Source organism: Haliotis rubra, unplaced genomic scaffold (assembly GCF_003918875.1).
Source record: "Haliotis rubra isolate DU_JTF1 unplaced genomic scaffold, ASM391887v1 Scf879, whole genome shotgun sequence".
Taxonomy (NCBI): domain Eukaryota; kingdom Metazoa; phylum Mollusca; class Gastropoda; order Lepetellida; family Haliotidae; genus Haliotis; species Haliotis rubra.
The window spans coordinates 69,345-92,265 of NW_025767611.1; the positions used below are offsets into that span (position 1 = coordinate 69,345).

General features: G+C 41.0%; 2 protein-coding genes across 2 annotated transcripts; both read right to left on the reverse strand.

The window, feature by feature from the left end:
- Positions 1–11,411: 11,411 nt before the first annotated feature.
- On the reverse strand, positions 11,412–19,831 carry LOC124263305 (arginine and glutamate-rich protein 1-A-like). The gene is made up of 4 exons (XM_046697892.1): positions 19,797–19,831; positions 17,859–17,925; positions 12,565–13,714; positions 11,412–12,331 (listed from the first exon to the last, which is right to left on the reverse strand). Exons 3-4 carry the CDS (start codon positions 12,934–12,936, stop codon positions 12,314–12,316), a joined length of 390 nt encoding a protein of 129 aa, XP_046553848.1. The 5' UTR covers positions 12,937–13,714; positions 17,859–17,925; positions 19,797–19,831; the 3' UTR covers positions 11,412–12,313.
- On the reverse strand, positions 12,975–13,658 carry LOC124263311 (GTPase IMAP family member 7-like). The gene has a single exon (XM_046697895.1). It carries the CDS (start codon positions 13,656–13,658, stop codon positions 12,975–12,977), a length of 684 nt encoding a protein of 227 aa, XP_046553851.1.
- Positions 19,832–22,921: the final 3,090 nt, after the last annotated feature.

Consider the following 22,921-nt stretch of genomic DNA (forward strand, 5'->3'; position numbering starts at 1 on the left):
GATGTAGTCTCAGTAGTTTGCACCACAACACTGACATTTACCTAGGCTGGAGCAAGCAACACACGCACGCATGCGCACACTGACTCCTACAAATACAACCATTTTACCTCACCTAACTGCAGCTTCTATGCATGATTCAAAGTTCAACAAGTGCTAAATGATTTTATAATGCCTCGCCTGTTAGCAACGGTGTGTTATATTTATAGTCCGTTTGGCTCAAAAGCGCACCGATGAATTGCAATCTAACTCAAAAACTAATAAACATACATACTCAATGAAACGCTGATCATAATCTAATCCACATTTTAACATGCACACTCCACTCAGACACAGAGATGACCATTCCTCGTTTTACCCACCACACAAACAAAACTCATTAGAATAAAATGTGTCTTTTTGTTACAAAGGAAATGATGAGGATATTTTTTTCTTCTCTGTATCTGAAAAGACGGCTTCTGTATTTGATGGACTAAATAAACTACAATGGTTGGTGCCGTGAGAAGCATCAGGACGCACATCCACTTAATGATGCCAGGTTACAAATGCCTCCAGCAGATCAGAACAGAAATATATTTACACTCTGTTATCCCTGTGCAACCAATGTTTGTCTTAAAGTGAGTGAGTGAGTTTAGTTTTACGCCGCACTCAGCAATATTACAGCTATATGGCGGCCGTCTGTAAATAATCGAGTCTGTACCAGACAATCCAGTGATCAACACCATGAGCATCGATCTGGAAACCAATGACATGTGTCAACCAAGTCAGCGAGTCTGACCAGACGATCACGTCAGTTGCCCCTTACGATAAGCATGGGTTACTGGAGATCAATTCTAACCCGGATCTTCACGGGTGTTATTCTTAAAAGGCGACTTAATGGATTAGGTGGTGAAGCTCGGCAACCCTAGCTAATAGGGTCTCATCAAAACCACTATAGAGTGGATTGTTGCTGAGAATATTAATTACGTACATGCCCAATTCATATAGCTGGAATATTGCTTAAAGCGACGTTAATCCATTTACATATAAAGACTATAAAGACAGAGGGTTGCTTTACAAACAACACATCAGATTAAATTCATAGATTAAATATTTGGAAACCAGCCTACAAGACTGATTCTAAACTTGACACTTATCTATATGAACCATCATTTATACAGTTATCCATCACTTGAGGGGGTGGTGGGATGGCCAAGTGGTTAAAGCGGCCGTTCGCCCCAAAGACCCGGGTTCGACCTTTGTTCCCCATATGGGTACAAAGTGTTAAGCCCTATTCTGGTGTCCCCCGCCCTGATATTGCTGGAATATTGCTAAAGTCTGGGTAAGACCATACTCACTCACTCACTCACTCACTCACTCACTCACTCATCCTCACTCACTCACTCACTCACTCACTCACTCACTCACTCACTCACTCACTCACTCACTCACTCACTCACTCACTCACTCACTCACTCACTCACTCACTCACTCACTCACTCACTCACTCACTCACTCACCCTCTCACTCACTCACTTGAGAAGCATCATGATTCGGAGAGAGAAGGAAGGATTTGGTGTTTCTGACTATGATACCACTATTTTCAGAAGTCAGGGATGGGGTATTTCGGGAGGGGGTGAGAACTCACAAGTATTCCATCATATTATTAGTGCTCATAAGTGTTAATACTTTTACCTCATTGCCACAAGCAGGTAGAATTTGTTTTCCTTGTTTGTCGTAACAGTCAATACGAATGCGCCTTAATGTATTCAGGCCGTAACCTCATCTCTTCACAAGAAGATAGGGGGCCTGACACACACCACCTAACACACTTGGACATTGGAACAACGTTTCGTCTGATGTGATGCGTCGGATAATTCGATTTGGTCTGTCTATGTCGATGGTGGGCCTTTCCAGCTTGCATAAGAATATACGTCAAGACATGTAGTGTGAACACACTCACAGGAAGCAGACAGACCTCACTGTACACGACAACCTGAGAGAGGGTTACCGCCAGGTTATGAGAATCAATGTCACGCTTACAGAGGAGGGCAGAGACGGGAGTGAGTGAGTGAGTTAAATTTTATAGTCACATCGGCATATTTCAGTCATATTATACACTATAAACACATAAAAATAAGTAGATAACCACAGTTAGAGAATTAAGACTAACAAGTAACCTTTACAATTGGTACAAATAGTACAGACAATACAATATACAAAACGGGCTTGAGATCACCGGCAACTGGCAGAGACGGCATATTCTGCTTGTCAACATGAAAACGCTCTATGAATAGATATTAGAAATGTCAATATGTAAAGGCTAGATACGCTGTATGTCAATACTTAGAAGCTCCATGAATGGTATATTCTGTATGTCAGTATGTACATTTTCTATAAATAGATATTCTGTGTGCTTATATGTAAACCCCCTGTGAATATATATTCTCAATATCAATACAAAAATGCTCATTGAATGTAAATTCTGCGTGTCAAAATGAATACACATTTTGTATGACAATATCCAACACTCCATGATTATATCGTCTTTATGACAATATGTTTGGTTTGGTTTGTTTGTTGTTTAACGCCGCACTCAGCAATATTCAAGCTGTATGGCGGCAGTCTGTAAATAATTAAGTCTGGACCAGACATTAAAGTGATCAACATTATGAGCATCGATCTACGAAACTGGGATACGATGACATTTGTCAACCAAGTCAGCGAGCCTGACCACCCGATCCCGTTAGTTGCCTCTTACGACAAGCGAGGGTAGCTGAAGATCAATATGTAAAGCTTCTTGAATATATATTCTATAAATCAATATTTTATGGATAGATATTATGCATGTCAATATGTAAACGCTCTTTAAATATATATTCCGTATATAAAGTTTAAACTCAAACAATAACTGTGAGATGCAGGGATGCTCTGATACCAGTAAGGGTATATTTAGTATACAGATATACAAACGTTTCATGTAAATGTCACCACATAAAACGGCGAAACGACAAAATATGTAAGACATGCTGACATGCGAGTGAGTTTAGTTTTACGCCGCTTTTAGCAATATTCCAGCAACATCACGGCGTTGGACAACAGAAATGGGCTTCACACATTGTACCCATGTGGGTCTTCATCGTGTCGAGCGAACGCTTTAACCACCAGGCTACCCCCTGCCCACATGCTCTGAAACCTTGATGTCATTTGTATGCTTTGTACATTGGTATACGATTAATCGATACATCGAATTAGTGAAGTTAAATACCTTGATACTAATCTGATGTAGTTCATCGGTAGAAAGTCACAATTCTAAAACACACTCACTGCATGCACATACACACCATATAATACTGTAAAGGCGTTTGCGTAAATTGTGTGCACGATATGAAGGCGGGAACCTGACAAGGCGGAAACCTGACAAGTATCATTTTTCAGCGTATGATCGCTTTATTCATGCGTATCCTAATTAATCGCCGAGTTTACTGGCCTAATGAAAGAGCAAAGGAATAATAGGGCCGTAATAATAGGCATGGATAAAAAATTGTCATCAACGATAGCTTATTGGATCAATTCCTAAATGAACGCCAGTGGGAGCAGGATGAACGTCAAGGAGCTAACATAGAGCCTTGTCGCTTCTCATTTCCGCACTGCGGTGTATCCGTGTCGAATAAATATTTAATTGTCACGGTGGAGGAAAAGATGGTCAACAAACAAAATATTAAACACGTTCTTAAACAGAAGGATGTTGTAGCTAGTTCTTAGTTCACACATCGTTAGTGCATATGTTACGTATGTCGATGTCAGAGTCATATATGTGTCAGAGTCATATATGTGTCAGAGTCACATGTGTAATATGGTGAGTTGGGTTTAACGCTGCTTCAACAGCGATTCAATTATGTCACAGCTTAAAGAGTAGGTGAGTTCATATCTTGTAATGAATTTTATTTCCAAAATGGCAGCTTTCAACAAAGATTGTATTTATCTAGTTGAACTACGTAATATAGATGACAAATGTCCTAAAATAGTATGACCATGTCGATTCCAATTATTCTACCACCACTATAGACATATACAACACGGTAACAGTCATTCACTTGTCGGACTTTCAATTCGCACTTCTTTGTAAATGAACGATTCACAAGGTGGATGTGACGTTAATTCGTGACATGACGCGATGACGTTGACGTGAGATGACGGGGCCTCTGACTGGGTGAAACAGTTCCATTACTCCATCCCATCATCACCACAGACAAGTACATGAAGTCCAAGATATTTTTTATGGATTAAACTTCTTTTTAAATTTCTCTCACAACGTTTCGAGACCATTCCAGGTCCCATTCCAGGAAGGGACCTGGAATGGTCTCGAAACGTTGTGAGAGAAATTTAAAAAGAAGTTTAATCCATAAAAAATATCTTGGACATCAATGTACAACTTCTAAATGCCACTGAAAGACATAAGTACATGAAGGTTCTGTGCAACGTGTTGATCTCGACCCGGAACATGTAACTGTCTGATGCTTGGAATAAGTAGTTTTAGAAGGCCATCACTCAGTCAATTTAGATTCCGTATTTTTGATAACGTGTAATTTTCAGCGTTCAAGTATTTCTAGCCCGTGTTTTGTACATGTAATGAGAAAACGGATGAAAGAAAAAATCATTCCATACTTCCGTCGAATTCATATGAAGCAAGTCTAAGTATCAAATGACACATTGTGTCTTATCCCAAGGGGAAGCGGAGACAGATATTTAACGGACCCCGCATGTCTGTGTATTCCAACATTTCTAACACCAGCAACAACTGACGGCGGGAGGCTGATTGGGTTTGGACAGGACAATGCGGGTCTGACTGTGTCGTTGTAAGATTAGAGATGAAAGGTGTTTGTCGCTATATTTGTATTGGTAGTTGTACATCCTCTATGTTCCTCTTGTGAAGACAGATAAAGTTTTAGTGAAATGTATTAAACTGTATCCATTTCATATGTCTGATTTCAGAATCACGAATTATTAGTAATACAATATTATTGACTTCTCAGCGATAATCAGCTAAAAGATGTTCACATAAAGTTTTGTTGGGTTTTTATTATTTTGTATTTCGTTTGGCTTTTGTGTGCCTGTGTGTGTTTGTCTGTCTTTTTCTCGTTTTGTTTTTGTTTTTATTGTCGATGTTTTAAAGTTTGATGATGTTGCTGTTTACCACCACAATCATCCACACGAGGATACATTGTGGTACTATAATGATGAACTATAATATGCACATAATATACATTAGATTGCAGATACTTGTTCTTGTTGAGCATTATCGCTTATTATCGACTACGTTTCCATCACAGTCACAATAAAAGGGCAATGGTTAATGCTTCACTAATAAAAATGAAAAGCGTATCACAATGAAATCCGTCTCGGGGTTACATTTGTCCATCAAAACATAACATATTTTATTCAATTTCATTTCATAACACATATGTAATCATTATGTCAAAGGCAATATATTCACGCAGAACATATGGTCGCAACGTCAGTAGCATGTAATTGTCTCCACCTATTACAAGAAACCAGATACCCATTATCCGTAAATGTACTGAGCCAAAAAAGTAACGGATCTTCACATGTGTAGATATACTGTACACATTTAACGAAAGAACGTTTGAACTGCAAACAAAAAGGAAAACAATATTCACATTCCTTAAAGTGATTTTTTTTTTTTTTTTTTTTTTTTGTTTCGTTTGGTTTTGTTTGTTGTTGTTTTTTGTTTCTTTGTTGGGTTTTTTCTATCATGCATCGTGACGTTGAGCCGTGGTCCTCCATCAACAAGTTCAGTGGCTAGAACACACACAGTACAACAATATTTCCTAAATATTGTACGCAGAACCACACACATATGGGGCAACATTACAATAAACCCTTCGCCGTCATGTCGGCCACTTTCCCAGACAGTCTAAGCCCCATGTGTGTTCAATTCTCCTGTTCCTGGTCTCAACAGTGCAGAAGTGCTCTGTAATCAAATCTAACCATTTACAACCGCACTTCCCATTATTGTCAGAAAGAAACGCTTCTCGAGAAGCTAAACTTATTCAATTACAACCAGCAGCAATATCCGGCTGGACCAAGGAGGCCAATGTGTCTATAATTTCACCCAACTTCCTTAGCATTAATAGAAACGTATTTGTTTTACCTTCTGGAACTTCAAGGGATAAAGATCAGAAATACTTTATTTACATAGTTCCGACATTTGCCCTGGGGACTTTTGACCCTGAATTTTTAGCCAGCTATTAGATTATTGTCCAATTAGCCACGAAACTTATTACCCCCGACTTCAACCATCCATAATGGATGTCCAATTGTGACTTCATCATTGAGGATAGAACGTGGTATCTGTGCTCCCTTGACCAAATAGTTTCAAAGCCAATCACCTTTCACCGAGTTAGTCAATTTAAGTCCTTGGAATGGACGTTGACGATGTGAATGCAGCTAATCAACGGTAATCGTGGCATTAAGTAAACTTTCGCTCAGTTTGTCATGGAGTTAACAGTGACGGAATCTGCCATTTGCTCCGATAGTTGACGTGATTGGCCGTGAATATGACGTTAAATTAAATCTGGAATTAACTCCTTATGGTCTCAATGCTCCCTGATCAACTATTCACTAACGTGATGTGTTAAATGTATTCAGTTCGGCAAGGAATCAATGATAGGAATCGGGAAACAATAGCGATGTTAATAGTGTACAGGTAACCACTGAGACTCGGTGATTTGTATTTCAACCGCAATTGACAGAATTTCCGTTATATAACGGCAAGTCAGTTTTGGAGTGATTGAGTTTAGTTTTAGCAGCTTTTAGCACTATTCCAGCAATATCACGGCGGGGAACAGAAATGTGCCCATGTGGGGAATCGAACCCGGATATTCAGTATGACGAGCGAACGCCTTAACCACTAGGCTACCCCGTCGCCCCTCATTTTAGGAATATATTATGAGGTGCTACTGATCTTAGAATCTTACGACTTTGGTGAAACTGACAGAAATTACAGCAAAAATGGAAACCTTTTTTAAATCATTAAATCGTTGAAAACTATATCATATCATAGTCAGATTACCAACACATTTCAAAATTGGCACATCAAAATATCCAAATAAGTGCCAAAGGCACCAGTGTTTAATACAGGTTCTGAAACATACAAATGGTTTATCTTCAGCCATCATTTTTCTAATTAGATGGAGCACTATGTCGATTAACAAATTAATAACGAGTAACCATTTCGTTTTAAACAAACAAGAAAGAATTTTTTCGAGAATAGGTTTTGTCGTCTGTGCATTGTCTAAGACAACACAAGTCTTTTCTCCATTGTTTGGATTATCGTATGACACTGTACATTGTACAGTAATTTATACCACATTACATACAAACATCCTTCGCCTTTGAAGATGTATAAAATACATGTAATCATGGGCACAGTGAATAATAACTTAAAACCCAATACAGGTGCATGTAAACAATGGGCTTTCTCTTAAATGTGCATGTATTCTAAACGAGATGAAGACGTGGTGTTTGGAGGTAAAAACCTTGTGATGTTTGAAAACCCTCGTTTCAAACAAAATAGACTGACTGACTGAATTTGGCTTTCACGCCTTTTAGCAATATTCCAGCAACATCACGGGGGGACACCAAAATGGCTTCTAATACCCATGTTATTCCAACCCTCGTCGGCGTGACGAATAAACGCTTTAACCATTAGGGCTACCCAACCACCCCAAACAAAATAGAATATTTATAATGTGTTCAACGGTCGTGGTGGGGTAGCCTAATGGTTAAAGTATCTGCACGTCACGCTGAAGACCCGGGTTCGTTTCCCTTTATGGGTACAATGTGGGACGCCCTTTTTTGGTGTCCCCCGCCATGATATTGCTGGCATATTGCTAAAAGCGTCGTAAAACAAAACGCACGTGCTCACTCGAAGCTCCTGCATCAAAAAATATCAGCACAAACTGTCTTGTGATCTGATAGTAATTCATTGAGCACATTAGTGAGTGAGTGAATGTGGTTTTGCGCCTCTTTTATTAGTAATATTTCAGCAATATCACAGCGGGGGACACCAGAAAATGGCATCACACATTGTACCCATGTGGGAAATCGAACCCGGGTCTCCAGCGTGACGAGCGACAGCTTTAACCACTGAGCTACCCCATCAGCTCAGCAGGAGCTTCTAAGATACAAAGACAGTTTGACTGTACATGTTCGTAGCACATTCTTGTATCGGGCTGTCATGGTAAAGAAACCGTTTCCTAAAATCTTCGAATTGATGGGGGCGGTGGGCTAGCCTAGTTGTTAAAGCGTTCGCTGTTCACGCCGAAGACCCGACTTCGATTCCCCACAGGGGCACAATGTGTGAAGCGTATTTCTGGTGTCTCCCGCCGTAATATTGCTGGAATATTTCCAAAAGGGCGTAAAACTACAATCACTTACTAATTTGATAGCTATTCAATGCTATCAGTATCAGACGAACAGTCATCTAACTATGGAATCCTGGAAGGGACATTAAATGGCGTTGTCGCATTGTCTTCGCCAGCTCTCAAAATGAGGCAAAATTAACCAAAATGCGACACGCAACATCGCGACAAATGAGCGAAATATCATGTTGTCGCGATGTCCCGTGTCCCGTTTTTGTTTATTTTGCCTCATTTTATTTGTTTTTGAGAGGGCGACAATGCGACATTGCGACAATGTCCCTTCTCGGATTCCATATCTAACACACTAACATTCAGTGAACTCTGAGTTGTAAAGCCTATTTAGGCTATACGTACGATTATACGATTATGGTATTAACGTTAATCTAGGAAGTAATCTCAGGTGATTAAGCAGAGCGGGGGCTGGATTGGACGGATTATCACCGTCGATCCAGACTCTGAATTGACCATACAACATGGATACGGGACTCAGCTTGCCGGTGTGGGAGAAGAGAGAAGAACAAACAAACTCCAGAATATGGAGAAAAGATCCATTGAGGACACACACAGAATTTACCGGCTACGTGAACGAAATTCGGGCAATCACAGACAGTGTCCTCACACCTCGGGAATCGACTTTCACAACTGAGGAACTTCGAACTCTGCGTTACGGAACAAGATCGCTGCCAACCCCGATTTCGACCGGATCGTCGGTGTTGAAATACAACACCTTAAACGCATCCAAACTAGCACGGCTTCCAGATGCTTCGATCCTTAAGCTGAATATTCCGCCCAACAGCACTACGTCGAGTTTCTATCCAACACTTCAGCCGAAAAGAGTTCCAGAAATACAGCCAAAGGGAGAATACTTTGAGAGATCAAGGCTTGAAAAATATCTGCTTGGTTTTGTGGTGTTTCTCGGAGCTCTGGTGATTTTAATGCTGCTTCTTTTATTTCTCGTACTAAGTGGCGTTGTAAAAAGATCCACTTAATAATGTTCCTCAATGTGAATATATAAGACGGTGGTATTAAACTATAAATTACATGTATGTCTTATGTTCGTATCACAGGCCTGATGTTCCGATCTTGCTGCCAGGTTACACATTAAAGGTACAGTTTCATTTTTTTCGTATCGCATCATTAGTGGATAATAGGGCTGTAACGATGCATCAAACTATCAATGGATTGCATTTGTTGAGTCTGCGATAGCAATTTAAAAACAAAAAAGTATCGATAGTTAATTGACTTCCGTTCATAAATGCGCAGCGCAAGAAGTACCGGAAGTACAGGAAGTACCAGATTCGTTCACTTTGATTTAGAGTTATCCAACCCTGTTACCTCTTAAACAACATCTCGTTTTTATTTCATATAAACTATCCGTTCATTTGGGAAATGACTTCAAATGAAACAATTCAAGGAAAAAAAACTACTGCAATAGAATTGCAATAGTTGGTGGCAATAGACTATCGCTATCACAGTAGCATGTTGCAATAGACTATCGCAATAGCTGTTTCTCTCTCAATAGTTGTCCCTAGTGGATAATGCCAATGAACGATGCTCCTGACGCGTCATGCCCAAAAACATGGAATATGTTACTTGTTGTTGCCCTGCCTCCACACGTAGAGAGTGAAACAGAGACGGGTCGGCCCGGAGTCCGTGTACGGTGTTGGAGCGTGGTACCCAAGGTAAAGCTGCAGGATGTAGTCTCAGTGGTTTGTACCACAGCACTGACATTTACCTAGGCTGGAGCAAGCAACACACGCACGCATGCGCACACGGACTCCTACAAATACAACCGTTTCACCTCACCCAACTGCAGCTTCTATGCATGATTCAAAGTTAAAAAAGGTGCTAAATTATTTTATAATGCCTCGCCTGTTAGCAACGGTGTGTTATATTTAGTGTGCTACCCCCCACCCCGAAAGCCACCCTCACCCTCCCCCAAGGAAGTTCATCTTGCTCGCTACTGTTAATTTTACCAATATACTCTAAACTCCTGTTACAATCTCTGTCTGTCTGTCTCTCTGTGCAACTGTGTTTGTGCTCTGATTACATTGATTCAGTTTGTGTACTGCATCTTTCAAAGAGTGTGTGTTACTAATACAACGTGTTACAACCAACTCGTGTTATTTAAGAACAAGCCTGCTGACGTCCCAGGAACGGTATTTAATTGGTCACATGTGATACATGTGGTCTCACCTTAGGCAAGTGAGTTTGTTCCAAATTGCCCCTGTTCACCCAGCCGAAAATGGGTACCTGGTTGGATAAAGTCATGTCACTATAACCTTCTAGCGCCTAACAGGCAGCTTTGGTTATCCGGGGTATTAAGAATCAGATTCTGATTAAGCACCGCGAGCAATCACTTGGTGGTTGGAGACTGTGCACTATAGAAGATGACTATTATTATTATCTTCCACCACAGTGATCTTGCTGCAACACCGTTAAAAGTGATATCAAATCCTTCTCGCCCAGTGACATTGTGACAAATGGCACGGTAACGATCCAAAGTTCAGCACCACCAAAAGGTGACACTTCGTAACATAATTAAGAAATTATCAGACATCCCCACACGCCGGCTATGGAACAGAACTGCTTCATGACAAATGCAATCTCTCGTAGCTTTCACTATGCGTGTCCCACACACTTATGATTTATGTATCCCAGGTCTGCTGGAATCTTATGTTCGAATCACAGATTCCACCGATTGTTATCAATGGTGTGCCAGCGCCATACCTGTGACAGTGTTCAACAAGGTGATGACGACATATCAGGCTTTCTTCCAACATGTGTGTCACAACCAAACACCTGTTCCGAAAAGCGAGACCCCTGAAGATCCGGGTTAGAATTGGTCTTTAGCAAACCCATGCAGGTCGAGACAGGCGACTAACGGGATCGGGTGGACAGACTCTCTGTTATATGATCAACAGGATCGGCGTTATCTGAAGCTTTTTTCATTTAAGCAGTAAATAAAGAAATGACAGACAACGTGGATGACTTTGACAGTTTTATTATTATCAGCTAGATACAACCAATGAGAAAAATCTAAAGTGGCTAGACACTGGAAAGGATAACTGATAGATAGAAAAAGGAATAAATTATGCTCAGGTTAGCTATTAACTGACAACCGTACTCCACCAATTGCATAAGATATCTTCACCAACATGCTGACAGGACAATCAGTAAGACACATAATCCAGGGAAGCATTCACTCTAATGAGTGAATAAGCTAGACTTGGCTAGATGGGGAAATATAGGCAGCTGTGGACCTATTATTAAAATACATCAATTGGACGCAAAACAATGTACTACCTGACTTTCCGATTAATAGGGTACTTGACCTTCAGGAAATTTTGACTTCTAAAAGTGGTAAGTATTGATCTAGGCAAGTTTATTCCAAGAAAAGTAATTATTCACAGATTAATGGCAGGGGAACAGGGGGTACTTTAATACCCTTGCCAATTATATTAGTGCGTCAAGCTAGTAGAGGATCCAATTTATCACATAATATCCATAAAAGCGAAACTGACCAGACAGTAGAAGAGCACGTCGTCAAGTGTAACAATTCCTGGCAATGGAGGCACCGGGTAGCAATGAGCGACCACAGAGTGCGAACTTTGGAGCAGACAATCAAGGCTAGCTAGCAGTGAAAGTTCACAAAAGAGATATATCTTTTCGAAAGTTTTGAAAATGCGAATGGCAAACTAAGGACTGAACCAATATTGGAGATATACGTATCACAATGCATACATGAAGGTGAGCTACTCACAAACACTGCTAAACAATAACATTCCTCCTACGCAGATATGTACATTGAGGTGTAACATGATTGTAACTGCATGAGAAATATCTGCAGATTACTACTTTATGCCGCTATTGCATGAAAATCATACTGTCTAAAACACTTTCAACGTGTGACTTTGCCTGCAGATACATGGGACACATCATGTACAAAACCAATAAATGGTATTATAAGAGCATAGGATTAATATGAAAGAGAAGAAGATTTGCAGACATCGCATTCTCCAGTGAGCTCAAACTCAAAAACCTCATGTAGAGCGGCGGACTGCTGGCCAGTATTGAGTAGGTGGGGTGCTACGATGACTTGACCGTTACGAGTTGAGCCTTATTTCTTGGTTAGATGAGTTAACATGCTTTTCAGTTTATTCCAACCCCTCCGGAAGACATCAAAGAATCCCTTTTCCTCCTCAATTTCCTTCCTTGCTTGGAATCTTGCCTCTTCTTCATCCTTCATTTCTATCTCGTCTATCTCCTCCTTTAACCTTTTCGCCTCTTCAACCTTCAGCTTCTCCTCATGCAACTTCTGTTGTTCTGCTTCCACCAGCCGTTCATTATCTTCCTTAAGCTTCTTTAACTCATCCTCTTTCTCTCTCAGCTGCTTGTCCACTTTATCTTTGACTTTTTTAAACTTGTGCTTGAGTTCCATATATTTCTTCTCTAGTACTTCTAGAGTCCTCTGCGCAACGTCTCTTGCATTTCCATTGTTCACCGTTGTCATTTTCACGAGCTGTGGGTTGTCTTTATTAAAGATTTTTTCTAACTGTTGCTGTAACTTTTCCGTTCTGGTCTACGTCCCTTCGCAATCTCTTTCTTCAGTTCGTTTTCTTTCTTCTTCATGATGGCTTCAGCCTCCTCTAATATTTGGTTAGTGTAACATCTTCCACCATTTTCCTCCACCATTGTGTCAATGGCATCTACCAGCTCCCTCCTAAACGTGTCTTTTTGTTCTTCACCAGATCTGTTGTTTAAAAAGTGTAATCTGCCTCCACATTCAGAGATAAGCTCCTGAAGTGAAGTTGAACATGTTTCCATGTATGTTTCTTGTGTCATCCCACCGTATTCGAGGTCGTCTTTCCCGGTAAAGATAATCATCATGTATTTTGTCAGCTCATGTCCAAGGTTCTCCTTAAATAGCTCAACTGTTTGTTTTTCTTCCTCTGTATATCTCCCAATTCTGATAACCAAAATGACAGCATGGATGCCAGGGGAAGTAAGAGCTGTGCATTTCATGATCTCCTTTCCGATCTTCTCATTTGAAAAACATGTATCAAACATGCCTGGTGTGTCGACCAATAGAACGGACCTATTGGCGATCTCGACGTCGGCAAACTGACACCTAGTTGTGACTGATTTAGCGCCTGGTATTGACTGAAATTCCTCCTTTCCAAGAATTGTATTGGCGGTCGCACTTTTTCCCGATCCGGTTATGCCTATTAGCATTATACGTCGTTCAGTTTTAACATAACTTCTGCCAGGGTACAGCTCCGCCTGAACATCTGAAAGTGAGAAACACAGAATATAATGTTATGTATGTGCTGGTGTGTGTGTGTGTGCGTGCGTGCGTGTGCTGGGGTGTCTGTGTGTGTGTGCGTGCGTGTGCGCGCGCGCGCGCGTGTGTGTGTGTGTGTGTGTGTGCTGGTGTGTGGGTGTCGGGGATGCTCCAGAGGGAGAGGGGTATACTCTCCCTCTGCGATATGGCTTGAATTTGTTAAATCTTTACTCATTTGTGTCATTAGGACATTCGTGTGGATTGCAGGTATGCATATACATGTATGTATGAACCTAACATACAATGTATTTTGATAATGCCTTTGTATCATATTACTGTTATAAGGTAAAACATTCATCCCTAAACCATTAAAGAATTACATAAGATTCCGTATTTAGAGTTGCAGTTCGGGGTCACGAGGTCATGACGGTTAGGCACGGTATGGAGACAAAAAGTCTCGAGAGATTAATGTTTAGCCGTAGGCTATGGGATTTAGCGACCCAACGCATTCGTCATGAGTGACAGAAAGTCTAGAAAACAAAGTTTTAACAAATCAACGAAAGGGATAAGTGACCGAACGGTACTGACCCATATTTTGCCCATCAAGGCCATACATGAGTGCTAGGTCGGGGACAGGATTAACGATTCAAAACGATGAGTCGAACATATCATTGAGATCAGGTCAAGTTCGAACCATATACAATGACAATGACAATGGCGCTAGGAGTTCAGTTCGGAGGGTGCACGCTCGACAGCTGACCCGTGTGATACGAGCCTATCCTGTCTGGTGTTGAAGTTGTAGCTAGAGAGATGGACTGAGAAGAAGTAAACCTATGTGAGAATAGAACGTGGTGTTGCGTTTATCATTGAATATATGTGTGCCAGTACATTAAAAGTTGTATGCTTCCCTCGGAGGTAATACAGTCTGATGTACGCCTCTTTGTAGCAGTGTCACACCAGCAGGTAGGCGAGTGGTAACACTGCTACAAAAGAGCGTACACCAGACCGTATCACCCGAGGAAGAAGCATACAACGTATTTATCTTACCGCCATGTTAAATGTACAAAATATTATTTCATTATATTTGGAAGATCGCCACCGACTGTATGACATGTAAACAAAATGGCGTCTCCTTCTCGACTGGATTTTTTAAAATCAGTGAAACATTTTCTCACAAGCTATAAAATGGTTAATTATGTTTAAGTTGCGTGTGCAAACGATTCATTGTATAAAATAGTTTAAATAAAGCAGTGAAAGTCGGTTAAATAAATGTCTGCATAGAGTGAACTCAAAAACAGCTAATCGAACGGTTTTCGAACTCCGGGCACTGCATGTGTCATATTATGACGTCATATGAGTGTTAGCGATACAGCTTCTCGGCGGAGAGTTTGGCAGTTACCTTGGCAGCGGGTAATATTTTTTCCAGTTGTCACCCTCCTAGGAAGGTTGACACGGACACTTCTTAAAGCGTCATTGACCAATGAAATTAAAGTATTTTACATTAAGGTAATATAAGAATGTGATGCAGTTAGTTAGGAGCCCTGGTCGCCCGACCCTTCACTTCTTGACTTAGCATCCGACGGACCATGCGAGTGGAGCGTCAGAGCTACCATCTCCCCTGACCATGTGGAACGGCCTTAATTATTAGGTAACTGGTGTAGGGTGTACTCACGTCCAGTCGCCAGTTACAACATTACTATCAACCTGGGAACAATAATGATAAAATGTGGATAACAGCAGCATATTATTTGAAAAATAATGCATGAACCATTGAACCATGACACCCGCCCTGGCATCTCTGCAGCCCATCGTAAGCGTTGAGCACGATGCAACTGCGTCAGGATAGGTCCCACGTGTGGTCGTCTAGCTCGGACATCTGCTGAGCGCAGTCGATTTTGGTGGTCTGTGCTGACACTCTACCCATTCACAGCTGTCAGCTCATCGAGGTTGCAGTCACAAATTTGCTGCGGAGATGACAGGACCTGATTGTCATCCTTGTGTACCGCCACACGCGCCGCCACATGTCTTCAACGTTCCAAATGAATTCCCGTGCTTCAAATACTCAATAACACCCGGAAATTGGCCAACACATGATGTTTATCTCCTAATTGTATGACGACTACATGCCAGGCTCATGCAACTGCTGAGCGGGCTATCTAGCCTTAAGCCCACCCCTACACCTCACAATGCTGAATTGTGGGTCACGGCATACCTGCTGTCTGAGTAAACTTTATGCATTTCCTGTTTAGCAATGCCTATGTGGTTGCATTCTAATGAGCATGTGAGCGTTAAGGCGTTCACGTAATCGCTGTGTTTTACGCTTTTTTCACACTTTATTACCAAATTGTACACGACTATCACCAAGACCATGTTCAAGCAGCCTACATGCCATTGTCGTATGTATGGGACAACACAAAAGTAAAAGCATACACCTTGTCACAATTATTTCAAATAATGTTAAGTTTCTCATTTTATTGAGTAAATATCATTATGGAATCTTTGTTCATGATATTAACCCCCGTTTTGATTTTCTTACACCTATTAGTTTTACTTCTTAAATAAACTCTGTCAAAAAGCGCAACCCTGTCCTCAGATATGAAAAATTCGTTTGAATGAAGTTATTGCTTCAAACTAAATTTTATTCGAATGTATTGAAATGATACGTAATTAATGAAGATTACCATCAAACAACTGCATTTGTACGCATAAGTGTATTTTATTGCTTATTCCGTCACAACGCATGAAATGACCCTCATGGTGACTTCGCACAAAAAAAACACATGCAAATCATGAAAATGGCGGTTAATGTAGGGGTGTATAAAAGCCCATGTGCTTCCGTATTATATTCATTCATTTGTCGCCGAAAAGCTGTGTTAAAAATGCCACGATTGAGTGCTGCCGACCGAAATATCGCCATTGGTCGTGTTCAAGCCGGAGAAAGTTTTGGAACTGTTGCACGGCACCTAAATGTTCACAAAACAACGATATCCCGACTTTGGAGCCGCTACAACAACTTCAATTTGACCAACGATCGCCCGAGAAGTGGAAGGCCAGAATCACGACCCCCTTCAAGATCGGTACATCCGGGTCCATCACCTGCGTAATCGGCATGCCCTACCAACCGTGACTGCCACACAAATACCAGGTTTGAGGAGAGTGTCAGCTCAAACGATTAGGAACCGTCTGAAAGAAGCGGGTTTACGTGCCTGTAGACCAGTTGTTGGACCTGTACTACGCCCCCTACATCGACGCCGACGACTCAGGTGGTGCAACAACGTAAGGATACGGACTTTACAAAACTGGAGGCGAATCTGGTTTCTGATGAATCACGTTTTCTTTTGCAACGTCACGACGGAAGACAGCGTCTGTATAGGAGACGTCATAAACGTTTTGCGCCATCTGCGTCCGACAGGTGGACAGATTTGGCGGAGAAAGCGTCATGGTTTGGGAACCATCTCATACAACCAGAAATCAGACTTGGTGATCGTTCAGGGGAACCTGACAGCCCAACGTTACATCAACCACGTGTTAGAGCTTCACCTTCTCCCGATTATTGACCAACAGACACAGATTTTTCAACAGGACAACGCCCGGCCTCATACTGCACGTGCAACAATGAACTTTCTGCAGAATTCCAACGTCAATGTCTTGCCATGACCCTCTAAATCACCAGACCTCAACCCTATTGAACACCTGTGGGATACTCTGGATCGACGCGTACGTCAACGTCAGCCGCCGCCACAGACGCTGCAACAGCTCGGCGTTGCACTGCAGGAGGAGTGGAGAGCCATTCCCCAGGAAAGAATCCGGCGTCTTATCCGTTCTTGTCCAAGGAGATGCCGTGCAGTGATTGCAGCGCGTGGTGCTCATACGAGATACTGAGAAAGACGCCCCCCTGGTGACAAACTGGTGTCTGTGAGATGACTTTTGAAATGACAATTTTAAACATGCCCATCTGGGTTATTATTCTGCCAAATTTCAGACTTCTGTCTTAAATAATAAAAATGCCGTGTCGTCCTAAAACTTCAGATCAAAATCTCTAAAATACAGGGGTTGCGTTTCTTTTTTGACAGAGTTTATTTCATTTCTGCCACAAAACCTCACACTTTGTTTTGCATACATTATTATTTAACATACGAAGCAATACGTACCATCATCAACAGATGTTTCGTCTTCAAGCACTGGCTTCCGGGGAGGTTTCGGGGGAGAGCAGTTGGTCTTATGAAAGTAAAACAGGCGTATTCAGTGTTTGACTATACTATTTACCATGCATAACATCTTAATGTTCCTTTATATAAATGGCACCCAATTTCTTTTCAAAACAAACACAATGTCAGCTCCAAAGTCTCATGTCTACATATTCCCGAATGCACGATAGCGTAATTATGAACTTCAAACTTGTCTTTACTATGTCAAGTATTACATCCGAAGCAGGATTCTGCTGATTTTATCAGGCATGTTGTACTGAAATATATCATTGCAAGTAGAGAATAAATTTCAAGAGGGACAGGACGAAAAGCAAACATTACACTGAAGCCTGTAACATGAACCTAATTGTTAGAAATGCGGAAAAAGCATTTTACCAACGACAAAATACCACCTCTATTATTTGATAACAATTACAATGTTTTGTTGGTATGTTTGCTTGGGGTATTTTGGGGTTGTTTTTTTTCTGCTTTTGGGGTTGTTTTTTCTTCTTTTGGGTCTCAACTTGACACTACGACAGACATTAGGTGTGATACTTCGTAACACAAGACGCACACTTGGTATAAGCTTTATAAATATTCACAATTGCTGAGACTTTTATAAACACATTGATTGGACAAAAGTTGTTATTCAGCAGAGTGAATGAGTCAGAGAATAGAACCAATGCTTCATTGGATTTGTTTATGCTTTGATTTTGTTTGTTTTATTGGTTTTTTTTATTGTTTTTTGTTTGTTTTGTTTTTTTGTTGATGTTAGTTTTTGTTTTTATTTTGGGGGTGGGGTGGGGTTTGGGTTTTCTTTGGGTGGGATGGGCTTGGGGGTTGGAGGGGTTAATGTATATGCGCATGGCAGTTTGAAAACATGATAAAATAAACGCTTCTTGAGTAATTTTTTCCTTTCTGTCCGCAAAAGAAACTATACACCATGTGTGTTTGTTTGTGTGTGTGTGTGTGTGTTTGTTTGTTTGTGTGTTTGTGTTTGTGTATGTGTGTGTGTGTGTGTGTGTGTGTGTGTGTGTGTGTGTGTGTGTGTGTGTGTGTGTGTGTGTGTGTGTGTGTGTGTGTGTCTGTGTCTGTGTCTGTGCCTAACCTCAAGGCGTCGGTGTGTTTTGGCGTGTATTGAAGCCAATGGTGGTCACAGTATTGATTCATCATTTGATGATAATTTACAGCAAAGAAAACGCCTTGTTGATTTGAGTTCACGTGTCTTTCAGTGTCAGTCAAACGATACTTTCGACTTTGTATGAAATGAAATTGTGCACATTTGATGTAGAAGTGGATACTACATTTAACTTAAACTATTATAAATGGTTTTCTTTTCTTTTCAAGTTTGGTCAAACACACTGTATACATTCTTTTGAGCACTCGTGTAGTTTCACAGATATTTTATACAGAATTAATGACTACGTGGGCCATGAATTGCTGCTTAGAACCTGATGGAATTAAACACTAAATATACATAAACAGTACGAATAGAAGGAGGTGGCGAAAAAGGTGGTCTCGCACATAAACCTCGTCACATTTGAGTGCATGATTATGGCTTTACGCCGATTTTATCAATATTCCAACAATATCACGGCGGGGGACACCGGACATCGCTTCAAACATTGTAAGGAATGGGACACTGGTTCTTGCTTACAGTTTTATGACCGTTTACGTTGTAAGTGGGTAATACTGTATAACTGTGGATGAATGTGACAAGAGGTTAAACCCTGATGCGCTCACCTACTGTACGGCTTTAAGGCAATATGTATAACGTTTATGGAACCGAGCGATCATCGTTGGTGGAAGATCAAATGTCAGTTTCAAAAGTAACTGCTCGACAATATTACAGTGATATATCCGTTAAACATTCTAAGGTTCAAAGAATATAATCCTAGTTACCAGATCCAGATTCAGCCATAGTCAATCAAACTGTCGCTGAAATAAACCAACACTAAGATAAAATAATGCTTGATTATGACGATTTAACATGTGTAACAAATAATTTCTTTTTCAGCATTATATTATAATGATAATAATAATCCCATAAATTTCCGTCTCAGCCAGTTGTGCAGTCATTGATATATACTCTGCAAATACAAAGAATCGCAAAAAGTAAAATTATTGGAAATATTCTGCCGGCGTTTCGCGTATATTCATAGAAAATTAACTCTTCGTGTATGCTTGCATCGGGAATGTTAAGGTACGGCCCAAACGATGTTATAGAAGTGGGGAAAACGCAAAACGCTTGGCTTCATAAACATACAAGCATGGAATGTGCAACATGAATTGATGGGCTGTGGATTTCATGTATCTGTCATCACAATTGTACAGCAAGGTCAACTTGAAAACAGATAGAAGCTCAACGCAACAACGTCATCGGCCGACTGCAGACAGGCGACGAAGCTAGGGCCGTAGCAACGTTTTCCCAAACACAATTACGAGACTATTGAACTGTTATCAGGCGCAGGGGTCAACACGTAACTTATAGATCCGGACGAGGACGTGTCATAACTGATGCGCCACCTTTACAGGCCCAGCAATACCACAATTACGTAGGATTTCAGAACAGACAGTGAGGAACGCGTCATTATGACTGTATTACCACAACAGCGATGGGGACGTGTTTGGTTTAGTGACGAGTACAGACGTCGTGGGGAACGTTATGCCCGAAAATGCAAAAAGGAAATTGGATCGGTTGGTAGCGCTAGTGTAATGGTGTGGGTTGCCATCTCCAATACCGATGTAACAGACTTGGTAAACGTCCAGAGCAATTTAACGGCACAACATTGCACAGATGAAATTCTTCGGGCACTGGTCATTAGTCAATACGACAACGCCCGACCTGACATGGCAATACTTACGACGGCCTTTCTGAGAAACCACAACATCCAAAGTCATACAAGATATTGTGAACAGATAAACTACACATTGACACTCCATTGTGTCATGTGTGTATTTTATAGTTTATAACAAAGATAAGCAATTTCAGGCTATTATCATAGCCGAGAGCCACTGAACCGACCAAGGGGCCCGTTGCACTAAGCCCACATAGCGCTAAGGTGACCGTAACACTGACTTGATCCAATTCTTAAACATAGGCTCACAACAGTCCTAGCGCTAAGATCGTTGTATGCAACCGTCCTGGTCTTTTGAAGAGCAAGCGTTACCCTAACCGTTGCTAAAATGAAGAAAACCAGTCTTAACACGACAATATACCTCAGTCAATGGTTGATAGTGCCCCTCTGTTAAGGAAAGTTAACTACGGCCCTAAAGTTGTGTATGCTTCCTTAGTATGTACTCATTGCAACTGTGTGTGGAGGTTAGTAATCTCTTTGACCTAGACCAGCAACATCAGGGACAAACGAGTTTCCAAAATCAAAATCTGAATTTGGTTGTTTCAAAAAGTAATAGTAAAGAGAAAAGTAACACTTACGTAGTGACTTGTGGAACTGCGTCGCCGTATCAGTTGTTCAGATCCTATCTGCACACTTTATATACAGTGCGGTTGCCATATGACGTCAGGAACGTATACAACTTGAATAATTGGGTATATATTTTTAAAAAGAACTGCACAGGGTGTCAAGTAGAGACTTAACATTTTTCAGAACTGCAAACGTATCATGGTGAGGGGACAAAACACCTTTACAATTATCGCTTTCAAAAGGTCTTTGTGCTTTTTCTCCCCGAGAAATTGCAAAATGTAAAGCCCTGTTGCCACCCCGGTTGTAAGGACCTTAACAGTTATGGTGTAAATGTGTGTCTGTAAGGATTGAAATTGTGGTTGTGTGAATGAGTGAGGCGTTCCTCGGGAACAGACACTTTTCCTCGTGAAGTACTGCGAGGCCGCCTCTTTGTTAACTGGGTGATAAGAAATACCCCAAGAGCAGGTCGACCTAACAGTACATTCTCGCCCATATCAATCAACAAGGAATTAGATTAATAACAGCACTAGTGGATTGTTTTGGTGGCCTGTTACAAGAGGGATGATTATTTATACATAGTTTTAGCAGGGATATTTGACATGCAATGTAGATATCTAAAATGGACATTTTTCATATTCACAATCATTCGTAACTACTTGTGTCATTCCGGCAAGCCGGATGGCGGGTCGAGGAAAGAGGCGAGTAGTTACGAATGTAGCGAAGCATCTTAGAAATTGCAGCAATATCACGGCGAGGGACACGAGAAATGGACTTCACACGTTATACCCATGAGGGGAATTGAAACCGTGTTTTGGCGTGACGAGCCAACGGTTTAACAACTAAGTCTTAGCTACCTCACCGCCCCTCAGATTATCAACATTTCTTAACTTCAGGTTTACGTTATTGTCTAAGCCGAGGGGCCTTTCAGTGCCAGGCTCCGTTTGAAAATAATATTAATATATTTTAATAATCAAAAGTTGTCTTCGATAACAAAAAATACTCCCGAAACTGATAATTCTGCATGCACAGGGCATAGATAATTCATACCAAACTGGGATAGAAATCACTGAGTTTCGTCCAGGAATTTTGAAAGTTGATCGTGAGTGAGTGCTGTTAGCTTTTTTACATTCCAGCAATATCGCGCTTGGAGACACCAGATATTGGCTTCACACGTTTTAACCACTAGGCTACCCCACCACCCCTGAAAGTGGATCGACTGACGCGTGATATACTAAAACATAGCAGTTAGTGTGCCAAGTTATTAATAACCACTTTATTTACTAAGACGGGGTATATTCTATGTCATTACTGTTCAACGTCTCTTTTAGCCAGGTGACACCAGAAATGAACTCCACACAATGAACCCGTTTGGGAATAGAACCCAGCCTTCAGCGTTTTTAGGGGCCGCTTTAACCACTGACGACTACACTGCCCAAGATTAAATTTGACAATGGAAAGTACAAAAGTTCTTACAGATTCCATAAACTCGTTTATAAGATTCAAAAACAAGGATGAGAATTTTTTGGCATGTTTAAGAATTCGAGAACAGCCTAAAAGATAAGACACCCAGTGTTTCCACCTCACAGTCCTACAGTCAGTATA